The sequence below is a fragment of the Stegastes partitus genome, unplaced genomic scaffold (genome assembly GCF_000690725.1).
Source record: "Stegastes partitus isolate 25-593 unplaced genomic scaffold, Stegastes_partitus-1.0.2 Scaffold69, whole genome shotgun sequence".
In the NCBI taxonomy this organism is placed as follows: domain Eukaryota; kingdom Metazoa; phylum Chordata; class Actinopteri; family Pomacentridae; genus Stegastes; species Stegastes partitus.
This window is the reverse complement of record NW_007577800.1, coordinates 421315-440301: the sequence shown is the minus strand read 5'-3', so window position 1 is coordinate 440301 and position 18987 is coordinate 421315. Positions and strand designations below refer to the sequence as shown.

General features: G+C 40.8%; 1 protein-coding gene across 1 annotated transcript in view; it reads right to left on the bottom strand.

The window, feature by feature from the left end:
- The window catches only part of grik4 (glutamate receptor, ionotropic, kainate 4), a 153899-nt gene that overhangs the window by 82316 nt on the left and 52596 nt on the right, over positions 1-18987 (bottom strand). The window contains exon 4 of the mRNA XM_008276318.1: positions 4094-4259. Coding sequence (XP_008274540.1) covers positions 4094-4259 — 166 coding nt within the window. The remainder of the gene's footprint in view (positions 1-4093; positions 4260-18987) is intronic.

Sequence of the window (18987 nt, the reverse complement as noted above, 5' to 3'; positions counted from 1 at the left end):
ATAACACCTGTAACCATGGTAATCGTACACAAAAACGGTGGCAGCAGTAGCCGAGGCACACATGGAAGTTATAAAAATTAAAAACCATTCACAAAAACTAGACTAAAAGGTTTAAAATGTCTGAAAATATTACTGAAACAAAAACTAAGTTAACATTGGAAGCCAAAAGTAATATTGATCTACAACAAGTGACAGCAGTACATTGCAAAAATGGCTATGGTAGAAAAGTTGCTAAAAAGGCAAAAATGACAGTCTTCAGGTAAACCTTACTTTAGGGGAAAAAAGCCCAGAAAAAAACTCTGCCACAAAAGAGTCTTCAAAGTACAGGTAATCGTGCAAGAAATTATAGGGAGAGAAAGGAATGATTGAAATGCCTACAATTTGCTGGCGTTAACCTCTTAACATTCACCCCCCCCCCTTTTTTTTTATTTTTTTTTTTTTTTATTACAAAAGACTAAAAGCCTGGAAGCACTTCGTTTGTTGGACTCTTAAGGTGAAAAAGTGCACGTACTGATTGGTCAACTTAGTGCCCCTATGGACGACTGGAGGGTTAAGAAACAATCATTTTGCTGTGTGTATTACGAGGTAAGGATTTACTACTGCTGCTGCTGCTGCTGCTGTGGTATTTGAATTAGAATAGTGAAGTTTTTTGCTTTCAGATGATTCAAACTGGAGCATCTGAAATACAGCACCAGAGTGCTGAAGGGTTAGACCCAAACTGTCCTAAACACACGACAGACCTCTACAGACTACACAACCACCAGAAGAAGCCTCTGAGTGTGTTTTTTGATGGTCACATCCAACACAAGTGAGAAATCTGCCTAAATTCCATTTGGCCTTTTTCTAATTAGACTAGAAGACCAAGTAAAGGCTTTGCATTTCACTCTGACAAAGACAAATACTACACATTTGCACCTATGCACACAAACTCCACCCACTCTCTACAAATCCAAAATCTCATTATTCTGAGTCAACAATGTGTTTTTTTTTCAAAGAAGCAGAAAGAGAGTTTAAAGCCAGCTGCCTTCTATCTGTTCAACGAGGAGCTTTTAGGTTACAAAGCGCTATTATAAGAAACTACTTCCACTTCTGCCAGCATCACTTTCACTACTAACACTGCAGCCTTTTACATCAAGATCATTAGGAGCAGCATCATTACTATTATCAAAGTCATCGCAGAGCCTCCCCTGCATTACTATGTTCCCATCACCTTTTAACCTCCATGTACATTCCTGTTTGCATCTCATTAAGGCATCTGCACCAGACTAATGCCGATTACAGTTTAGTCATGTCAGTAAAACACAAATTGTGAAACATCAGAAACAGCAGTCATCCCTAGGAGCTCAAAGTAATGGAGAATTGTCAATTATTAGATGACATGAGCCTGCAATCATCACTGGAAAAAAAGAACAATCAGCCTAAGGCATGCTGCATAAAGGAGCAGTTTATAACGGAAACATGAAGCAATGGCACAAAGCAAAGAAGTGTTACCTCCTATTATATCTGCAATGAAACAATGCAGTGAGCTAAACTGGCAAACCTTGCTCTCCAACTGTGCCCATCAAAAGTGGAAAAAAATTGCTCTGTGAACATTGGGGCCTACTGTTTTGTGGAACTGAGAATTCCTGCACTGCAGCTCTAGTTAAATTTCAGAGCTTACTGGATGTTTTATTATTTTTTTGAGTTTACTGACAGCTGCACCAATCACCTCACAAATGAAAGTGCAACGCTGTGGCACGCTGCCTGTGAATGTGGGAATGGTATCTGTGTGTTTGTCGGCAAATTCTGTGCACACATTTTTGTGTGTGTGTGTTGTTCCTTTTAGTACACCAAGCATACAAAAAAAAACCCCAACATGTGGAGCCTACCAGCAGGTCTTAAGTCTCAGCCACACAGACCGTATTCTGGGCAAGAGTTACAGTGCTACGGCCGCTCCTGCGTCCACTGCCATCAATAGTGAGGGTTAGCTAGATTAATGTCCGTCCTGGTGTGCGCCATGCCTTTGGGCACTGCTCCACATCCACTCCTGCCTTCTCAGCCATAGCTGGAAAATATTCATGAATTGGCCACGCTCTATTAGGCTGTCACTGGTTTGGGTGATTAATGAGGCTGGCACATGTGGACGAGCCAACGACAGCAGGCTACGAACCGACCAACTGACTGTAGGAGCTGAGAAAGGAGGGCGGGGCTGGTGGAGCAGGGGCGAAACTCAGAAGTTTCAACTGATGCTGTGTGATACACACGTAGTAAAAACACAAACACACACACATGCACACAAATCCAGGCATCCTGCCATTTACTGCATTTCTATTGAATGAGTGAGGGTCACACAGGAGTGCAATCAATACAGCCACGCCATTTCCCGGACTGTCTCCTGCTTGTTGCTGATGTATAAATCCAACGTGCTAACCTCCTCCCCCTTCGCTCACCCCAGTCACCACATTTCACCTCTCCCACATCTGCCAAATATCATCCGCTCTCCTCCTCCTCCTCTCTCATTTCAGACTCCCCTCGGTCTCTTCTATCCAGATCTCATCTCCCCTCGTTTCACTTCTTTTCATTTCAATTCATTTCCTTCCCAGGCCCCTCTTAGCCCACTGACACAGAGTGGGAACCTCCCCACCGACCCAGACACCCGCACACAACCAGAGGGAATATGAAATTTAATGTTAAAATTAGTTTCTTTTCTCAAAACCCGCCAATATTAAAGTCAGAGGGTGCCTAAAAGGTTCTCTTGTTATCACAGCCCTCGCCAGAGCTGTATTAATCAACTCTCTGGGGTATAAATGTCACAGAAACAGGATCTTAGCTCTGAATTGGAAATATGACTGACAGGTACAGGAACACCTAGAAGGAAAAACAACTAAGGACATATTTTTTGACACCTTAACTTCTAATAGCTGATGTACTTGCGGGTAAAGTACAGTTAGATAAACAGAAATTTCTTTTAGTAAGTTTAATTTATGCTTCCCAGCAACATTTCCCAATTTCTTCATAATCAAATCCCTTCCTGGGCAAACTGTAAAAAAAAAAATAAATTAATTGAAAAAAAAAAAGAAGGTACATTTGCATTAAAACAACTTCCTCTGCATAAAAAGCTTTGAAAACACACGTTTCGATATGGCACACACAACATGGTTCTTTAAGGGAAAAAAAATCTTACAGATTATAAATAGACTCCAAAGTAAAGACCAAAAGACAGCCAAAGAGGGAGTTGAAAAGCAGAAGAACTGAGAATTGAGATAGGCGGGGTGGGCGGTTCACAGTGGCTCAATGCCATCTCTATCTGCCTGACACATGGTTGATGTCTCAAGCCTATTTCCTTTCTTCAAAGCTTTGTGCTGATTAGGAAAAAAGGTTAGCTGGTGCCACTCAGGGTCACAGTGCCGTTGTCTAGGGAGTTGTAATTACTGTGCGCTGGACTACAAGAGGGTGGGAACAAGTCATGATTTAATCTTCCTCTCTATTTACGAAAATAACTTCCCTGGAGGAGATTTTCAAGATTTTTTTTAAGGTCATCCGGTTAAGAACCTTTCGAATCTAACGAGTCTTTGACGGGGAAGTGGCCACATCACTGACGGTTAAATCTTCCACTGTCATGATCTTTTGTTTGTCTTAGAGGTGCGTTTTGATTAGCAGGCAGTGTACACACAGCTTTGCAGATATTACACTGAGCTTGAAGGTTGAATGCAGATTATACATGACACAGCATAATGTGCTCTATCGTTTTTTTAATTTAAGGATGACAATAATGTTGAAAAAAGGGAGAGAATCTGCAGTAAACGTAATTTATTTTGGGATGCAGATGTCGGCTGTGCTGCTGTGAGGGTGTTGTAGCTGTGGAGTGCAGCAGCTGCTTCAGAGGGAAGCATGTCGCGAGGTGAGACGCTGATAAGTGCCGCATCTGTTTTCAGAACACAGTCGGCATGCGTGCAAGAAGCCTTCGTGTGCTAACACGTGTTAAAGGATAGCAGACATTAAACAAAAAATGTTTGCACTTTGTTGGCAGATGTCATGAAGACAGTGTGCAAGCGTTCTCCACAGGTGCGTACGGCTGCGTGTTTTGTCGTGAAGGTGTGAGAGCTGTACTCACATTCAGCCTGGGCGCAGATGAGGCAGGCGGTGGTGCTGTTAAAGAAGGTGAGGAGACCGGCCACAGCCAGGCTGATGTCGGTATTAGTTGGTCTCAAGTCCAGAGTGGTGAACCGGGGGAACTGAACCTTCAGAATGTCCTCTGGAGCCACCTTGACATAGGGCACCTGCACAGAGATGTTGATGTCAGACTATCTGTTGGAATTTTATCATTTGCTGTTCAGTAGTTGGATTCTGACCTTTAGCATTCATGTTCATGTTTAAAATGCAGCAGACGTCGGCAGACAGGACAACCGTGAAAGGAGATAAAAAAACAAGAAAATGTGTGTGTGAACTGCAGGACAAAAATAGCGAGATGCCAGCAGACAGTCAAAAGAAAGAATAGCTCTGAGGAAATCAGCTTAATCTGTTGTGATAAATTGCAAGCAAGGATAACCCAGGGGTCTGTGGCAATGTGCATGTTCACAATGCGCACATTTTTCAGAGACTGAGGCGCCGAAGCTCATGGTAAGTACAAGTCTGGATGTAAAAACTTATTTTTGTTCCACCCACACAAACAAGCCCTTGTTAGAGAAATCTTCAGTGTAACTCCCCCTCACCGACAGTTAAAAAACATTTGTTTACCCGGCTCGCCGTGGAGCCGCTCAGCTATGCGCTTTTAGGTGACATTTTTATACAACAAACGCATGCACACATTCACAGATATAAAATATCACAGCATTTTTTGACCAAACATCTGGGGGAATGCAATGATATTTTGGGGATAAGTACTGGTGCTGTTAGAAGATTATTACACAGAGAAAAAAAAACAGAGAAGTCTTTATTGGTATGATAAATAATTTACTGGTGTTTCCACTCAGCAAGAGTTAGTAATACCTTTGAGGAGACCATACAGGCCATCAGTATTTGCACAGTCACATTTATTTTGCTTTGGCTTAATACTAATGAACAACATAAAATGAAACCGTGACAATGAGATTAAAGTGCTTAAATTTGAGTAGCGGTAATAGTCTTTTTATTGTTTAAAAAAACCAACAACAAGAACAAACAAACCCTAATTTAGGAGACCAAAACAAATTGGGGTAATAAACATGCACTTAAATATGTAAATAAGTGTATAATTTTCAATGAATTCAGGTCAGACTGACAGAAATCTTCACGTAGCAGACAGACAGTGATGCTCTGTCACTCCTGTACAGCTGCTTCCTATTGTTCCTTGTTTACTTCTAACAACTTCAACCTACGCTTAGTTACACTGAGGTCACATGACTATGTTTGGTCATAAGAACTGCAGATATGCGACAATTCATGATCCTAAACTTGGGAACTGCATGTAGAATATCTTTCTTTACAAATGGATGTGAATTACCTCAAACACCCTTAAATCATAATCATAATTTCAGGTTTTCACTGCACAACTATTACAGCCAAAGGAATTCACAGCAATTCTACTATTGCAATAACTATAGATTTTATTTTATTTTTTAAGTAAATGAATCAAACTCAAAAGCAAGTGAAGGGAGGTGAAGAGAGAATCTGTAACCACAACCACACAGTATGCTGTTCCCATGTTGGAGTGTAAACCAAACAATCACTGGATTATTATTTCCAGTATAATCATGTGTATTTTATGAACAACATATAAATATTGTAAGTTCTAAATATATTGAAGACATTAATGCGTATATTAAAACCATGCCCTCACATGATAAATGATACACTTAACATGAGACTGAATTGTGTTTAAGTATTAACATAAACTGGAAACCTTTCACATTACAGCACATTGAGGATCATAAATGTATGTACTCAGGTGCATGTGATGTACTAGTAGTCTGAACGAAGATCAGTGACAAAGAATGGGCACAAGAAAGCCACTCAAGCTTTCATTAAAAATCAATAAATATACAATTCTTCCATCCCAGTCTCATTGCGAGTCAATGCAATGCAATCAGTGAGATTGACTGCCGTGTTTTCGCAATGCTGATTTGCTTTAGCTGTATAAACGTCTGTATTCCCTCGATGACCCTAATGAATTTATCAAACCACCCCCACTCTCAGGTATGTTTAACTCAGGCTGATCTCAGCTGTCAGGAGGGAGGTTAAGTACACTGCAGCTAACCTTGCAGCCTTCAGCGTTGCCCGAGCACAGCAACAAATCTGGGGACCGGAGCTACCTGCAAATCTGCTGAACTTCAGGAAAATCATAAATTACATTGCAACCTCGATTCAAACACCACTCCCATCTATTTCCCTCCGATGAAATCCGTCTCTGCTTCAGTTCTCTGCGCGATGATGTGAATGGAGCCGTGCTGCCCGGGCTAACGGTGAGGCCTGGGAGGAAATAAGGAGGGAGAGGCAGAGTGCGAATGAGTGTGGCAGGTGTCTGGTTGGTCAGCTGGCAAGGCATTGCAGTAGAGCGCAGTGGGGCTTGAAGGGGATACAGGAGGACACGCTGGGTCCGAAGGGAGAAAAAGGAAGGGGAGCCTCTTCATCATGGCAGATTGCCTGTCTATGTGGTTCCCAGTGCCCATACATTGCTTTCCCCCTCGCACCCGTATCCCTTCGATTGGTTTTCCATCCCTGCCCATCAGGGTGTAATGGAGTCCCGGGGTGTCTGGATGGATGGAGGTGCGGCCACTACTGACAGCCCTTGCTGGAACGCCATTCGTTCCTCCCAAGGAGTTCTAAAATCTGGGTAATAGCCGTACACCACACTGGGGAAATGTGCCCCTATTCAGGTGTGTCCTTCATCTTCCCTGTTGCATTTGTACAATTTCTCGCTACCCCTTTCTCATTTCTGCCCCTTTCCCCGATTCCCTGGATTGTTTACTCCTTTTTTTTCCCCACTTGTCCCCTTTTCCCATCCAGTTTTACCTTCCTTTCGAGCACTGCGGACTGGCGCTACCGCCTTTTTCACTCAGGAACCTGACACGCTTGGATAGGCTGTATCTGAGGCAGCGGGGGTTTAGAAAGCTGCTTACACAAACACACACATATTCACACACTCACGCACACACACATAGATACATCCGCGTTGTCCTTTTCAATCGAATTGGCCCACTGGACCCTATACAGCTAGAAACGCAGGCATCTCAGGGGAACTACTTGGCTCTGAGTCTTGATTCATCATCAAATTCCTCAGCATGCAGTCTGGAGTCACACAGAAAACATCCAACTCAACATTAGAATCATTTTACCAAATTAAATTTCATAAACACACATTTGTCTTCTAGAGAAAATTCCCTCAGTCGTCACAGTGACAATATTAAAAACATAAATACAGCAACAATAATGGTGACTGTATTGAGCAGGGCAGCTCTGGGCTATAAGTGGCTTAGAGCAGGGCAAGAAAGGACACTATCTGTATATCATCCCCCTGGTTACAGCAACATGATTAATTGGTTGTTAAACAGTACCAGTCACTATCCACTCCGTGTGACAAAGTGTTTAGTATCAAGACTAGAGTTAAAACAGGGGTACTCCAAGCAAAGAAAATCAATCTCCACATTACTAACAGCAAGTTGTCAGCCACATCAAAGTCGCTTGCCAGACTTCTTATCTCCAACCAACAGCTAGTATCAGTCACTCCGCTGGTCGATTAATCCCAAAAATAAAAACAGAAAAATCTTTCTTACATGTGTCTCTGCAAGGCACAGCATCAAAGGCTCTCTAAACCTAACAGCTGCATAAGTTTCAGTTTAGCTCTGCCAGGAATTCACCAGCAATCCTGAGGATTCATCTACACTGAGTTAATTTAGTGCCAAACTGGCGTTTCTCACCTTTCATGATTTTTCTGCAATTAACAGCAGTTCTTTGTAGCAGATTCGTGGTATTGGTTAAAGTTGAACGATGGCATGACAGTGTGGAACGTGGAAAGTGTTGCTCATTTACAGACAATTATCACCCAACTTGACACTACAGACACTTTCAGAGTCGAGTTTTCCTGTTTGTATTTTTGCTTGTTGTCACAGCTTTCATCAACCTTATTTAGACCTGCAGGAGCCAGCTGCTTTGTTTCTTGTTTAGCTGGTGAATGTAATGGTCAACATAAATATAAAGCTGCTTTAACCCTCTAAATCCTAAAAAAAAAACAACAACAACAAAACTAGTAGGTTTAACATATATGTGATTCTTTAAACAAAATGTACACCATTTATCAGAGCAACAACCTGTAAAAACTGGAAAAAAAATCATCATGTTTGTAGCTTTCTGATTGTCCTTTAATCTTTCATTCTCAGGTTTTCTTAACATTTTTTTTGTAAGCATGTTTTATTTACAGTTTTTGTTATACATTGTAGATACATATGATATTGTCTTACAGTTTTGTGTTTTTGTTTTTAAACGGGGGCATCCCCTGACTCTCCGGCAATCCCCTCCTCGTAGTACAAGGAAAACAATATACAGTAACAATATAATTAGCAATGTTTCTGATTAAAAACAAATTTAAAAAGATAAATACAGATTGAAAACTTATTAAGGGGAAACTAATCAAGGCAAGATGGAACAAGGGTGGGGAAAAAAGGAAAACTAAACAAGAAAAAGAAAAAAAATGGAAAAAAAGAGGGAAAAAGGAACTAATAGGTCAAACAGTAAGCATGTAAACATAATTATGCGCACTGAGTTTTACCTAACTTCTCCAAATCTACTCTCAAAGTCATGATGTTTCATCAAATTTGCATAATTCTACATTTACTCATTTAAAAATGTATATGATAAACCAATGACTCTAACCAGATTCTGTAAAAAAAAAACAAAAAAAACAGAAAATTCTGTGCTTCTTGGTGCAACTTACAAGCTTCAGCTGACTCAGCTGTGCCCAACATTCACATAATAAAACTTTTAAAAAAACTTGTGGGCACTTGGAAAAATGTTGTGCCTGTTAATATGTTAATCCAGTCCAGTTGTTATTGTTTTAAAATAATAATTTGATTTATATCAATTAACTGCACAGAAGACATTTTTGAGTTTTCTCTACTTCTAGCCATGGTTGTGCTGTTTCCATAGAGGTGCAGGACTTTATATAGCAGTGAAAAATGAGCCCACAGTGAGGAAAGTTTGACAAAAGCAAAAAACAGTTATTTGTCTATAATTTTTCACATTCTCACATTCGATCACAGTTGTTATTTTTCTACCATCAATTAACATATTTCTACATTTTGTCCAAAATTCAGGTGTAGTACAATAATCTTTCATGGCTATATTACCTTCAAAAACAAAGGGACTAAATTAATCATTTTGCCGTTACTTTGCGGTTTACAATTATTTTTGTCACAAATTCAAGAAAATGTTGTCAAAGTTTATCTATTTGGCAAAAAACTAATTATTCAAAGTCATGTAAACAACTTGTACATTCTAGTAAACAAGCTGTACATCAAAATTAGACGGGGGGCATCTTTTGAAAGCATCTGCTCAGGGCCACGACACTATTGATGTGGGAGTGAAAATAATTACATTTGAAAATTGCGAGGGGGGGAAAAAAGAAATCCTTGGCAAACGAGAAAGCCCTAGGTAACCGCTCCACTTTTAATAATTTGATGGTTTTGCTGTAAATAGAGTTAAATACCACAGCGGAGAAAGACAGGCGCGTGTCAAGGGAATGAAGGGTGGGTGAGGAGGGGGGGAGTTGGTGTTTAAGTGAAAGACAGAAAAAGGGAGAGAACGGGAGGACAGATAGGAAGAAACTGACAGTCTGACTGACAGAAGAAGAGAGCGATGAAGTGAGTGACAGAGGAGAAGGCTGAGACGGGCGAAAGCGTGCATCGGAGAGGAAAAAGAGGAAAACATAAGCAGACGTAATGGACGTAAACAGGGAGTGAGGAATGGCAAAGGGGCTGCAATCAGCAATCATTAAATGGTGCCATTGAATTTAGCAGTGTGAAATTTGATTCTGTTGTCAAAGGCAATCTGTTTGATGTTCTCCCCCTTTATTGGTTCATTTCTCAAGACGTACAGTTTCAGGGGATTCAGTAACAACATCAGCATTTAGCTTTGTTATTGTTTGGTCTCAGTAGGCTACAAATACATTCCAAGTTAAAGCAGAGTATAGTGGCTCGCATTTATTATTTACAAGATGCAGCATTTATGGGCTGTTAGAAGACATAAAAAGCTGTTTATCCTGTATTCATTATATAACATGAAGAGCTGAGCATTGCACTTCAATACTTCTTGTTAACTGAAATATGTCTCTAGCAGTAAGTATCTAAAACTGTCGAGTGTGCAAAGTTTCCAAAGAATAGGTAGTCAGATTCTTTAGTATTCAAACCGAAAAACAGAGGTACCAGTTATGCCGGCATGCATCCGGCAGGTTCAGTTTGAGGACTTATCACTGCAGAGCTAGAAAGTTGTCAAGTCAGCAACCATTATCATCTTTTGTTGCTACTATTGTGAAGTAAATAGCAGAAATATTTCATTTATATTGAAAAGTAATTTATTAGGAATGTGATTGGCCAACACAGCCCTCTTGCATCAGTAATCTATTGTGTAGGCTTAAGTATTGTTTACATTGATGAGATATTTTGTCATTCTGATTAGACATTTCTTAGTGAAACTCTCCGCAGTTTCTGGATGTTTTTTTTTGTTTTACTTCTGACACATTTTTGCTTGGTGTGAGCTCATTTTTCATTGCAATATTAAGCCCTGCGCCTCTATGGTAACAGTACAACCATGGCTAGAAGGAAAAAGAACTCAAAAATGTTTTCTGTGCAGTATGACACAGTTATAATGCCATAAATCACACAAAAAGAAGGAAAAAACAAAACAAAACTTAAGTTGAATTTCTTACCCACAAGTGTTGCCAAAAGTGGAAAAAAAAAAGTTGGCTCTATAATATATATATCTATATCTAACTATAGATATTTTAGAATTTTATTTGTTTCTATACTGCTGCTGTGATTAGTCTAAACACTGCCTGCAGATCAGCCGAAAAGTCCCTGAATTTTTGTTATGTGACAAGAGTGACTAATGACTTCACTGTTGAGCTGAAAAATACAAATTATTATTATTTTTCTTTTTAGTGTTTTTTTTTTTCAGAATCTGTTTAATGCATTTTTTTTATTTTTTATTTTTGTAATTTTTTAAATCAGACATGTAGTGTAATGTGATTTTAATGAAATATCACAATTTTAGGCTCCGATTTTATTAGGTTTTCCGATGGAACAGCATGTTCCGGATGAGCAGTTCAAGGACTGCTGACATACTAAAAATCCTGCTATTCTTTCTGGTTTTAGAGCTTCTTGCTCTGATAAATGGTGTCATTTTCAAGTTTTTTTCAGACAACACCATGTCTTTCAAACCTGCTGAAAGGTTTTGGAGTTCAGCAGTTTAAAAGAATAACCTGTAACACACAAATGTACTGTTACTTAGGTAAGTAGAAAAATATTCTCTCTGGCAGGTTTTGTAAAATGCAGTCTGTTGATATGAAAGCCCAGGCAGGATATTGGCACCAGTTTCAAGCAATCCAAAGCCTTAGTAATGATGAGCCAAAAGAGGCCATCAGTTTGGGAACAAGGTGCACAAAGTTATACCTTTTTGTACAGCCCAACCACTGAAGGTACCACTCTGGTTTTTTTTTCCTTCTTCAAAGAGTGTGTATGACACAGAAGCTGCTCACTCTGGCTTGGATATGTGCTCTTGTCCGTATATTTGTGTATGTGTGTGTGTGTGTTTCCTGCAGTGTGACAGAAAGGCTGGCAGGTCTGCAGACAGAGGTTTGACAGGCGTTTAATGAGGAAGCTCTCACAGGACACAGGCTTTGCACAAGTAACACACACACCCACACTCACACACACACACACACACCCACACACACACACATACACACACATGCACACAGTGAGCAGTGGAGAAGGAGGCACCTTTATTTGGCAGCAAAAAAACCCCCAAAACCTCAAACCAATTACAATGTGCTTACAATATACTTGCTTTAATCACACTGAGACTGCACTCTGATCTGCTCAGATTAGCTATTAAAACAAGGAATAAAACGAGCCGACACATTTTTCGACTGCAAAGCCGGTGATGCGCTGTTGGCTGTTTGTTAGAAACTGCTTTGTAGAAGCTTAGGAATAGATAACCCCTCTTCAATAGAAAATTCTAGGTTACATTCGAGGAGGGTAGTTTCACATCTGACCAGGCATTAGTGAGGAGGCCGATGCTCTGAGCTGGAGTGAAGGTGAAGGCTAATTTCCCTTTCGTCCAGTCCGACAAGCTCCAGGTTGCCTCGGTTGTTGAGCTGACAAGTGCCTAAGTCATTCTGCTACCTGTCCACCGTGAACCTAACAGGGGCCTGATGGGAGGGGGGGGGTCCGAGCGAGGAGGCGGTGAAGAGGAGGTGAATGTGTAGCGGCGCCATATGGAGAACAGAGACATAATCAGCAACTACATCTGCTGGCTCGGGCTCAGAGGGGCAGCAGAACAAACCTGTTTAATAAAGTATCACTGCACTTATGGGCCTTGGAACGGAGGTTAGCATTTACGACAGTTTATCAGGGATGTTTGAAGCAACTCATTTACATTAACACACGTTGACCTGGTCATTAATTAGTATACAACACATGCTTGGCAGAAAGACCCAACTGTCCTTGAAAACACTTCACACTTGGGCCAAGTGGACAGCAGCCACTCAGTCTCAGTGAGCTGAATACAAGGTTTTGAGCAGCCAGAGGGAGAACAGTTCGCTTACTGTCAAAAAGTGGACATAGCTAATCAGTTTGGAGATCATCAGTTGTAGAAAACCAGCCAATGGCAGGACACAGAGTCTGAAGCCTGGCTCAATGTGGCCTATTGCAAGCCAGAGAATTATGTTGGCCACTGAGCATTAGAGAACAGATGCTGTTGGAGACATTGTCCATCAGTCAGCAAGTGTGATGCCAGGGCTGGAACACCAGAGTGGAGTTGGCAGGGATGATGTTGCAGGGTGGCAGGAGATGGAGGAGGGCAGGTGGTAGCCTATTATGGCTACCTGATCCCCTTTCGAACCAAAAGGTTTATACGGGATTTGGGAGACCAGCTGTTGGCATTCAGAAAAAGGCAAATAAAAATCTCGTGGGAGAGAAAAGGGAGATGAGACGCTGGAGATAAGCGAGGGAGAGTGTCAATGCCGCCGCCCTCTCAACAATCTCCATCCCCGACCGCCAGCTCATCCCAGGCTCAGCCCATGCAGCCAGATCTCTATTTGTGGTAGTAATGAGCCTGCATCAGGTCCCCGCGGTCAGAGCAGAAGCAGACCAGTGATAAAGATGAAGTGGGCTTCGGATCCCATGGTGCCTTTTAGGAGAGTGGAACATTGACCACGAGATCTCTATCTCATTGATCAGCCGGTTCAGACAGAAAAAAAGTTCCTCCCCTCCAGAGAGGCCAGTTCCTCACTCCACTGCCCTATTTCAGGGCAAATTTCTTACAAAACAAAAGAGAGAGACAGAGAAATGTTTTCAAACTCCCTGTTTGGCAACCAGCTGTGTTGGTATTATTCTAAGCTGTAGCGATTAAAAAAAAAAAAAAAAAAAAAAAAAAAAGCACTGATTTGATTTGGGGAGCTCTCTCAAGCCTCCTACCTCCTGATTAAATGAAGTAATGTTTTTACCAGTAAACATGGTTTTATACTCCTACTACACTATATATCTGTTTGTTAAAACATTTTGGAATTGTTAAATCCAGCACTTGCCACAGGAAGTGTTGATTGGAATTTTCCTTTTGTTGTTGTTATCTTACAGTGGGATTAATTCAGTTCTGGGAATCAGGCCAAATGTTTGACTTACACCACCCAAACACAGCACAGCTCAACTTTACACAACAAAATTGGCAAACGGTTGGGGCAACAAATCTTCGAAAACCTGGCCTTTGAGCAAAACACAAACATGTTGATTGAGAGACAAAAGACTTTGAATGTTCTTGATGAGTTTCAGTTCACAGAGTGAAAATGGCGGTGCATTAATTCAGCGAGCAGCTGGCGGAAAAATGAGCAATATCAGCTGGTTCGGGTATTGTCTTCAACACAAGACAAAAATGCTGCTATTTGACACAGCTGACGGAGACGAAGAAACAAAGCGACATGGTAATACGGAGCAGAGTCCCTCTTCATATGGTTGATGACAACAATCACCTAAATTGAAATCCATTCTGCTTGCAGCTCACCTGGGAGTCACTCTGTTTTTTCCTTGCTTTCATCTCAGTGATCAAATCACGAGACTGCTTCCTGACAAGATAGTGGATATGCACATGCCGGCTCTGCTGGTGTGGCCTTGACGGAACAGATCAATAGTGTTGTGAGGAAAGGGTCAGCAGAGGCACAGGCAACAGCTGTGCTCCTCTAATTATGATAACAAAGAGACAGAAAAAGCACCTGTGTTTTGTTTGAAAGCAGACTGAAAAGAGGAATCCTATACCGAGTAACACCTCGCTTAAAAATCCCAATCTCTTAACAAATGCACTTACAGATGTATTACTCTGCAAACGCCCACAGACCAAGCTTGACTTATGGCCTCATTATGTATTATTCCTAATTTTAATTCAATTACTTACTCATTATTAATGCATCAGTGCTATTTTATTCCCAGCACTGTGCTTTTTGTAGTCTGTAAATACTTAAAACATTTTTTTTTAACCTTTCTATGCATTTTAATATTTGATAAATGTGTAAAACACTGTATATATGTGTGTGTATTTTATTTATTGTAAAAGTTAGAGTAGTTTTAACTCTCTGATCCCCAAACAGTCTCTGCTTGTTTTCCCCACCTGTCGTATATTTACTTACTGTCGCCTAATTTTTCACTACAGAATGAAGTGTAGCATGACCATGGCTAGAAGAAGCGGGAGCACAAAAATGTCAGTGATCCAGTACATCCATCTATCCATTTTCTTCTGCTTATTTGGGGTCGGGTCGCAGAGGCAGTAGGCTAAGCAGGTCACTCCAATCATCCCTCTCCATAGCAATGATTCCCAGTTCCTCCTGGGGGGTTCCAAGGTCAGATGAGATATATAATCCCTCCAGCAAGTTCTGGGGCGACCCCAGGGTCTCCTCCCAGTTAGATTTGCCTGGAAACCTCCAAAGGAAGTCACCCAGGAGGCATCCTAATCAGATGCTCAGTATAATAAAGCTATAATGACATGAATCTTTTAAAAAAAAAAACAACTAAATTTGAATTGTTATGATTACTTATTTTGCTCAAACTGAAAAAAACTAGAACCAACATGTACAACATTTTGCCTCGTGCCCACACATATTACCAATACTGTAAAAAAAAAAAACTAAAATAAATAAAAATGGTGGTTTTACATACTACTATTTTATGACTTGGATACAAGCTTGGATTTTGTTACATTTTCCAACCACATGGCACAGCACAGGTGAGTAGCCCAAGGACGGAAAGTTCAAAATCCAAAGATTCAACATGTTTTTACAGTTTCTGTCTCTGATAAATGGTTTAATTTTGATGATTTTGTTAAGACAACATGTCTTTCAAATCTGCAGTTTTGGGGCTCAGGGGTGCAAATAATTGTTTCCTTTTGCCGTGACAGTCCATGTGAGGAACTTAAAAGACTCAATGTTAACCTTCAACTTTTACAGCAATAACTGCAGCCTGACCAATAATGCCAGAAATGCCAAAGATATGATGGATAAATCAGTGTTCTAGTATAATTAGCCTAATGAAATAATTTAGTACACTGACACAGTATCCTCATAGCAAATGTTGACATTACATTAAATGGAACAGTCAAAGACTGGCCATTAAGTAGCACTAGAAGTTTATAAAATCTAGTTTGAGGCAAACAGCAAAGCTCTTTAGAAGTCCAGAAAGGAAAATAAATGTGTGAGGGATGATGCAGCCCTACTTCTGATACTTCTTCAGCTGAGCACCTGCCATTAAACCCTTTTTACTTTCACTTTTTTGAGTCTAATATTTAATTCCTAAAACTTTCCAACACACAGACAGATGGACATAAATACACACAACTTAAGTACCAACTGAATCTTAACAGAAGTCTTTGTGGGTGTGTGTGCTTTTTTTTTTGGTGTAGCTTTTAAAAAACACACTGAAGAAAAAGTTTGATACTTTCTTTAGATCCTAATGAATTCCAGTGATGATATCAATAGCCGTGCTGAGAGAGTGAAAAAAAAAAAAAAAAAAAGTAAACGCAAATGGGTGAAAACTTGAGTTCTGGAACATGAAGTGGATTCAGTTTTGGGCTGACAGGTAATACTGTATTGCATACAGGAATCAGAAGCAAATTTGTCCTATACTTGGCTGTATTTTGTTTTCTCTGTACAAATACTCAGCAAAGACTGTCTACAAAATGGAGAAATCCAATTGAGATTCAACAGGCACCTTACCACCCCAGCATGGCTATGAATAGGCAAGCTGCAGCTTAACTTTTTCAATTCATAGTCGACACACTAGTTATAGGGCTCCTCCAGCTGGGCGTACTGGATTGAAGAAAATGCTGATCAGCTCTGTTTAATCAGATCAGAGTTGTGACCAGTAATGTGTCACTTGCTGCCAAAACAATATTCCTTGCAGCTGGGGATAGTTTAACATATAGTGGTTTTAAAGCCCAATTACAGTGGCGAGCTGAACCACAAGCTGACCTCACCAAAGCAGAACAAGACCGACAAAGCAGAACTAATACCGCTACGCAGCCAAACATGGAGATTCATTGTGAGACTGATGGAGGGTGATTAGGGAGAGACACAGAGACAGGCAGCTGGCTTCTTAATGCCATCCTCTTCCTCTTTTTGTGTTAGTTTTCTGTGTCGGATCTCAACATGCTAGTCATCTGTAGCTGCAATCAGAGAAGGAGCTAGGTAGAAGGGAAATAAAGGGCAGGAACACGACAGATGGAGAGGATGAAACGAAAAGGTACAAAATAAAATGAGACAGGAGAGAAAAAGAAAGAGGTGGTAATACGGACAAGAAGGTGGCAATAGCTGAGGCTCGCCAAGAGCAGTAATAGCAGATATTAAAGGTGGGACAAAAGCAGAGAGGCGAAAATTGGGTAAAACTGTGATACAGTGAAAGGAAAGAGGAAAAATAAAGGAGGAGTGGGACGATGAGTGAGAGGAGAACAGTGTGAGTAAGAGCAGCTAAGGACAAAGGTATTGGTAAAAAATAAAGATTGTTCACTGAATCTGTGTCAAGATTGTCCTCACTTGGTTTACGAAATAAAAACGGGCCGGGCTTTTCAGCACAGAAAATAAGAACAATCAGGCAACAGACTCTTCTCTCTAGTATTTGACAGCTCTTGTTGAATTCTCAACTCCTCCATCAAGACCCAACACACCTAAACTAAGCTCTCCAACTTTGTGCCAGTGTGATCGGATGAAATAGTTATTTGCTGTGGCGACACACTGTACCAATCTTGCTGGTGCTACAGGCTAGCTAGCGTGGTGGCATTAAAAGCAGGAACAGCAGTGGAACCAGGAGACTGACTGATGCCAAAGACTTTCAGTCATTCAGCTCAAGATGATCGTAATGGCTTTAGTACAAAGCTGGACTTCTGGTTATTGACCCAGGACTTATATGCCTGTAGGTGCGAATGGTTGTCAAACAGCAACGTCAGAACGACTCAAACCATCTGCCTTTTCTGTCCAGAATGTTAAAATTGCTGTTCTCAAAGGAGTATTTCCTATACTTCAGATGTAGGTGGACTGCTGAGTCCTGTCCTGAGGAGCTGGCTGTCTTGTATTGTGCCGTGTGCATGTGGAGCGGTTGTTTGACCTCATCTATATATAGTTCTGTGCAGTGCTAGATACAATGGACTGCATGTACGACGCTGCTCAGCTTGTCTTGGGGTGTTTTGTCCCTAGGGTGAACCAGTTCTTGTCTTGCTGTGTTTGCTGGATCTGAAGTGCGCCAGGATGTTGTGCTTGGAGAAAATCCTTCTAAGGTTTGTACTTAAGGCATGTGAAGAGAACCGAGCTATCTCCATGTCAACTGAGCAAATAGACCGTTAAAGAAACTTTGATGTGGTTTAAATCACTAGAAAAAGAAGCTAAATAAAGTGCACCTGGAAGTAAGATTTTTTTGGAGGTTGAAAAATGTTGGCTTATATTTCCAGGTTGAGAAAAAACAGATGCCGCCCTCATCCACAGTCTGAGCTGTTTGATTAACAGACGGTTGTTTTAGACACAGTGTTGAAGAGAACACCTCCAGCTAAGTAAAGTTCCTTTAAAGCTGCTAAAACTTTTAAGACAACCACAGCTAAGATTAAAAGAAAACTATATAACGCAATGATGTGTAACACTGCATGAAATCTGTGACTAATGGCATTATCAACTAATCTGAAATCAAAGGATTTATCCGATGACAGCCATTTATTCTTTAATTATTTACAGCACAATAAAGAGCTGAAGTGTTTTGTTTCACAGTAGCAGTTTATATTATCGTGAGAACTAAATGATGGCACATCACCAATATCAATACAGACTTTATTTGACAAAACTGTGATCAGAACATTCTTGCTATCTTGACACTGGTACAGATTAGTTCGATCAGATGGTTGTCGCAATAACAAAGCATGGTCATCGAGGTAAAAACTGCCACCCACTGTGTATTGCAGAACTGGTACAATATTTAGATTATATTAGTGTGCACCTGTGTGAGAGGAAAGCTGAGCAGAAGTTGGCTGTACATGAACGGGAAATGTGGTTTGCTGGCTTTTCTGCTATGACCAACTGTGGTGCAACATCTGGAAGGGAGACAGTCTAAAGTGAGCAGAGCTACCGTGTAAACGGTCTCTGGCCAGAGAGGATTTGCTGGGTTGGCGAGCTGGCTTATCAAGTGACAAAAAGCAATTCCACACCATGTGTAGTGCTGAGCTGCTGGACAACTCACCCATTTAAATCAGTTTGGACAGCTCTACACACACTAAACACTAACACAGCGGGATGACTATCTG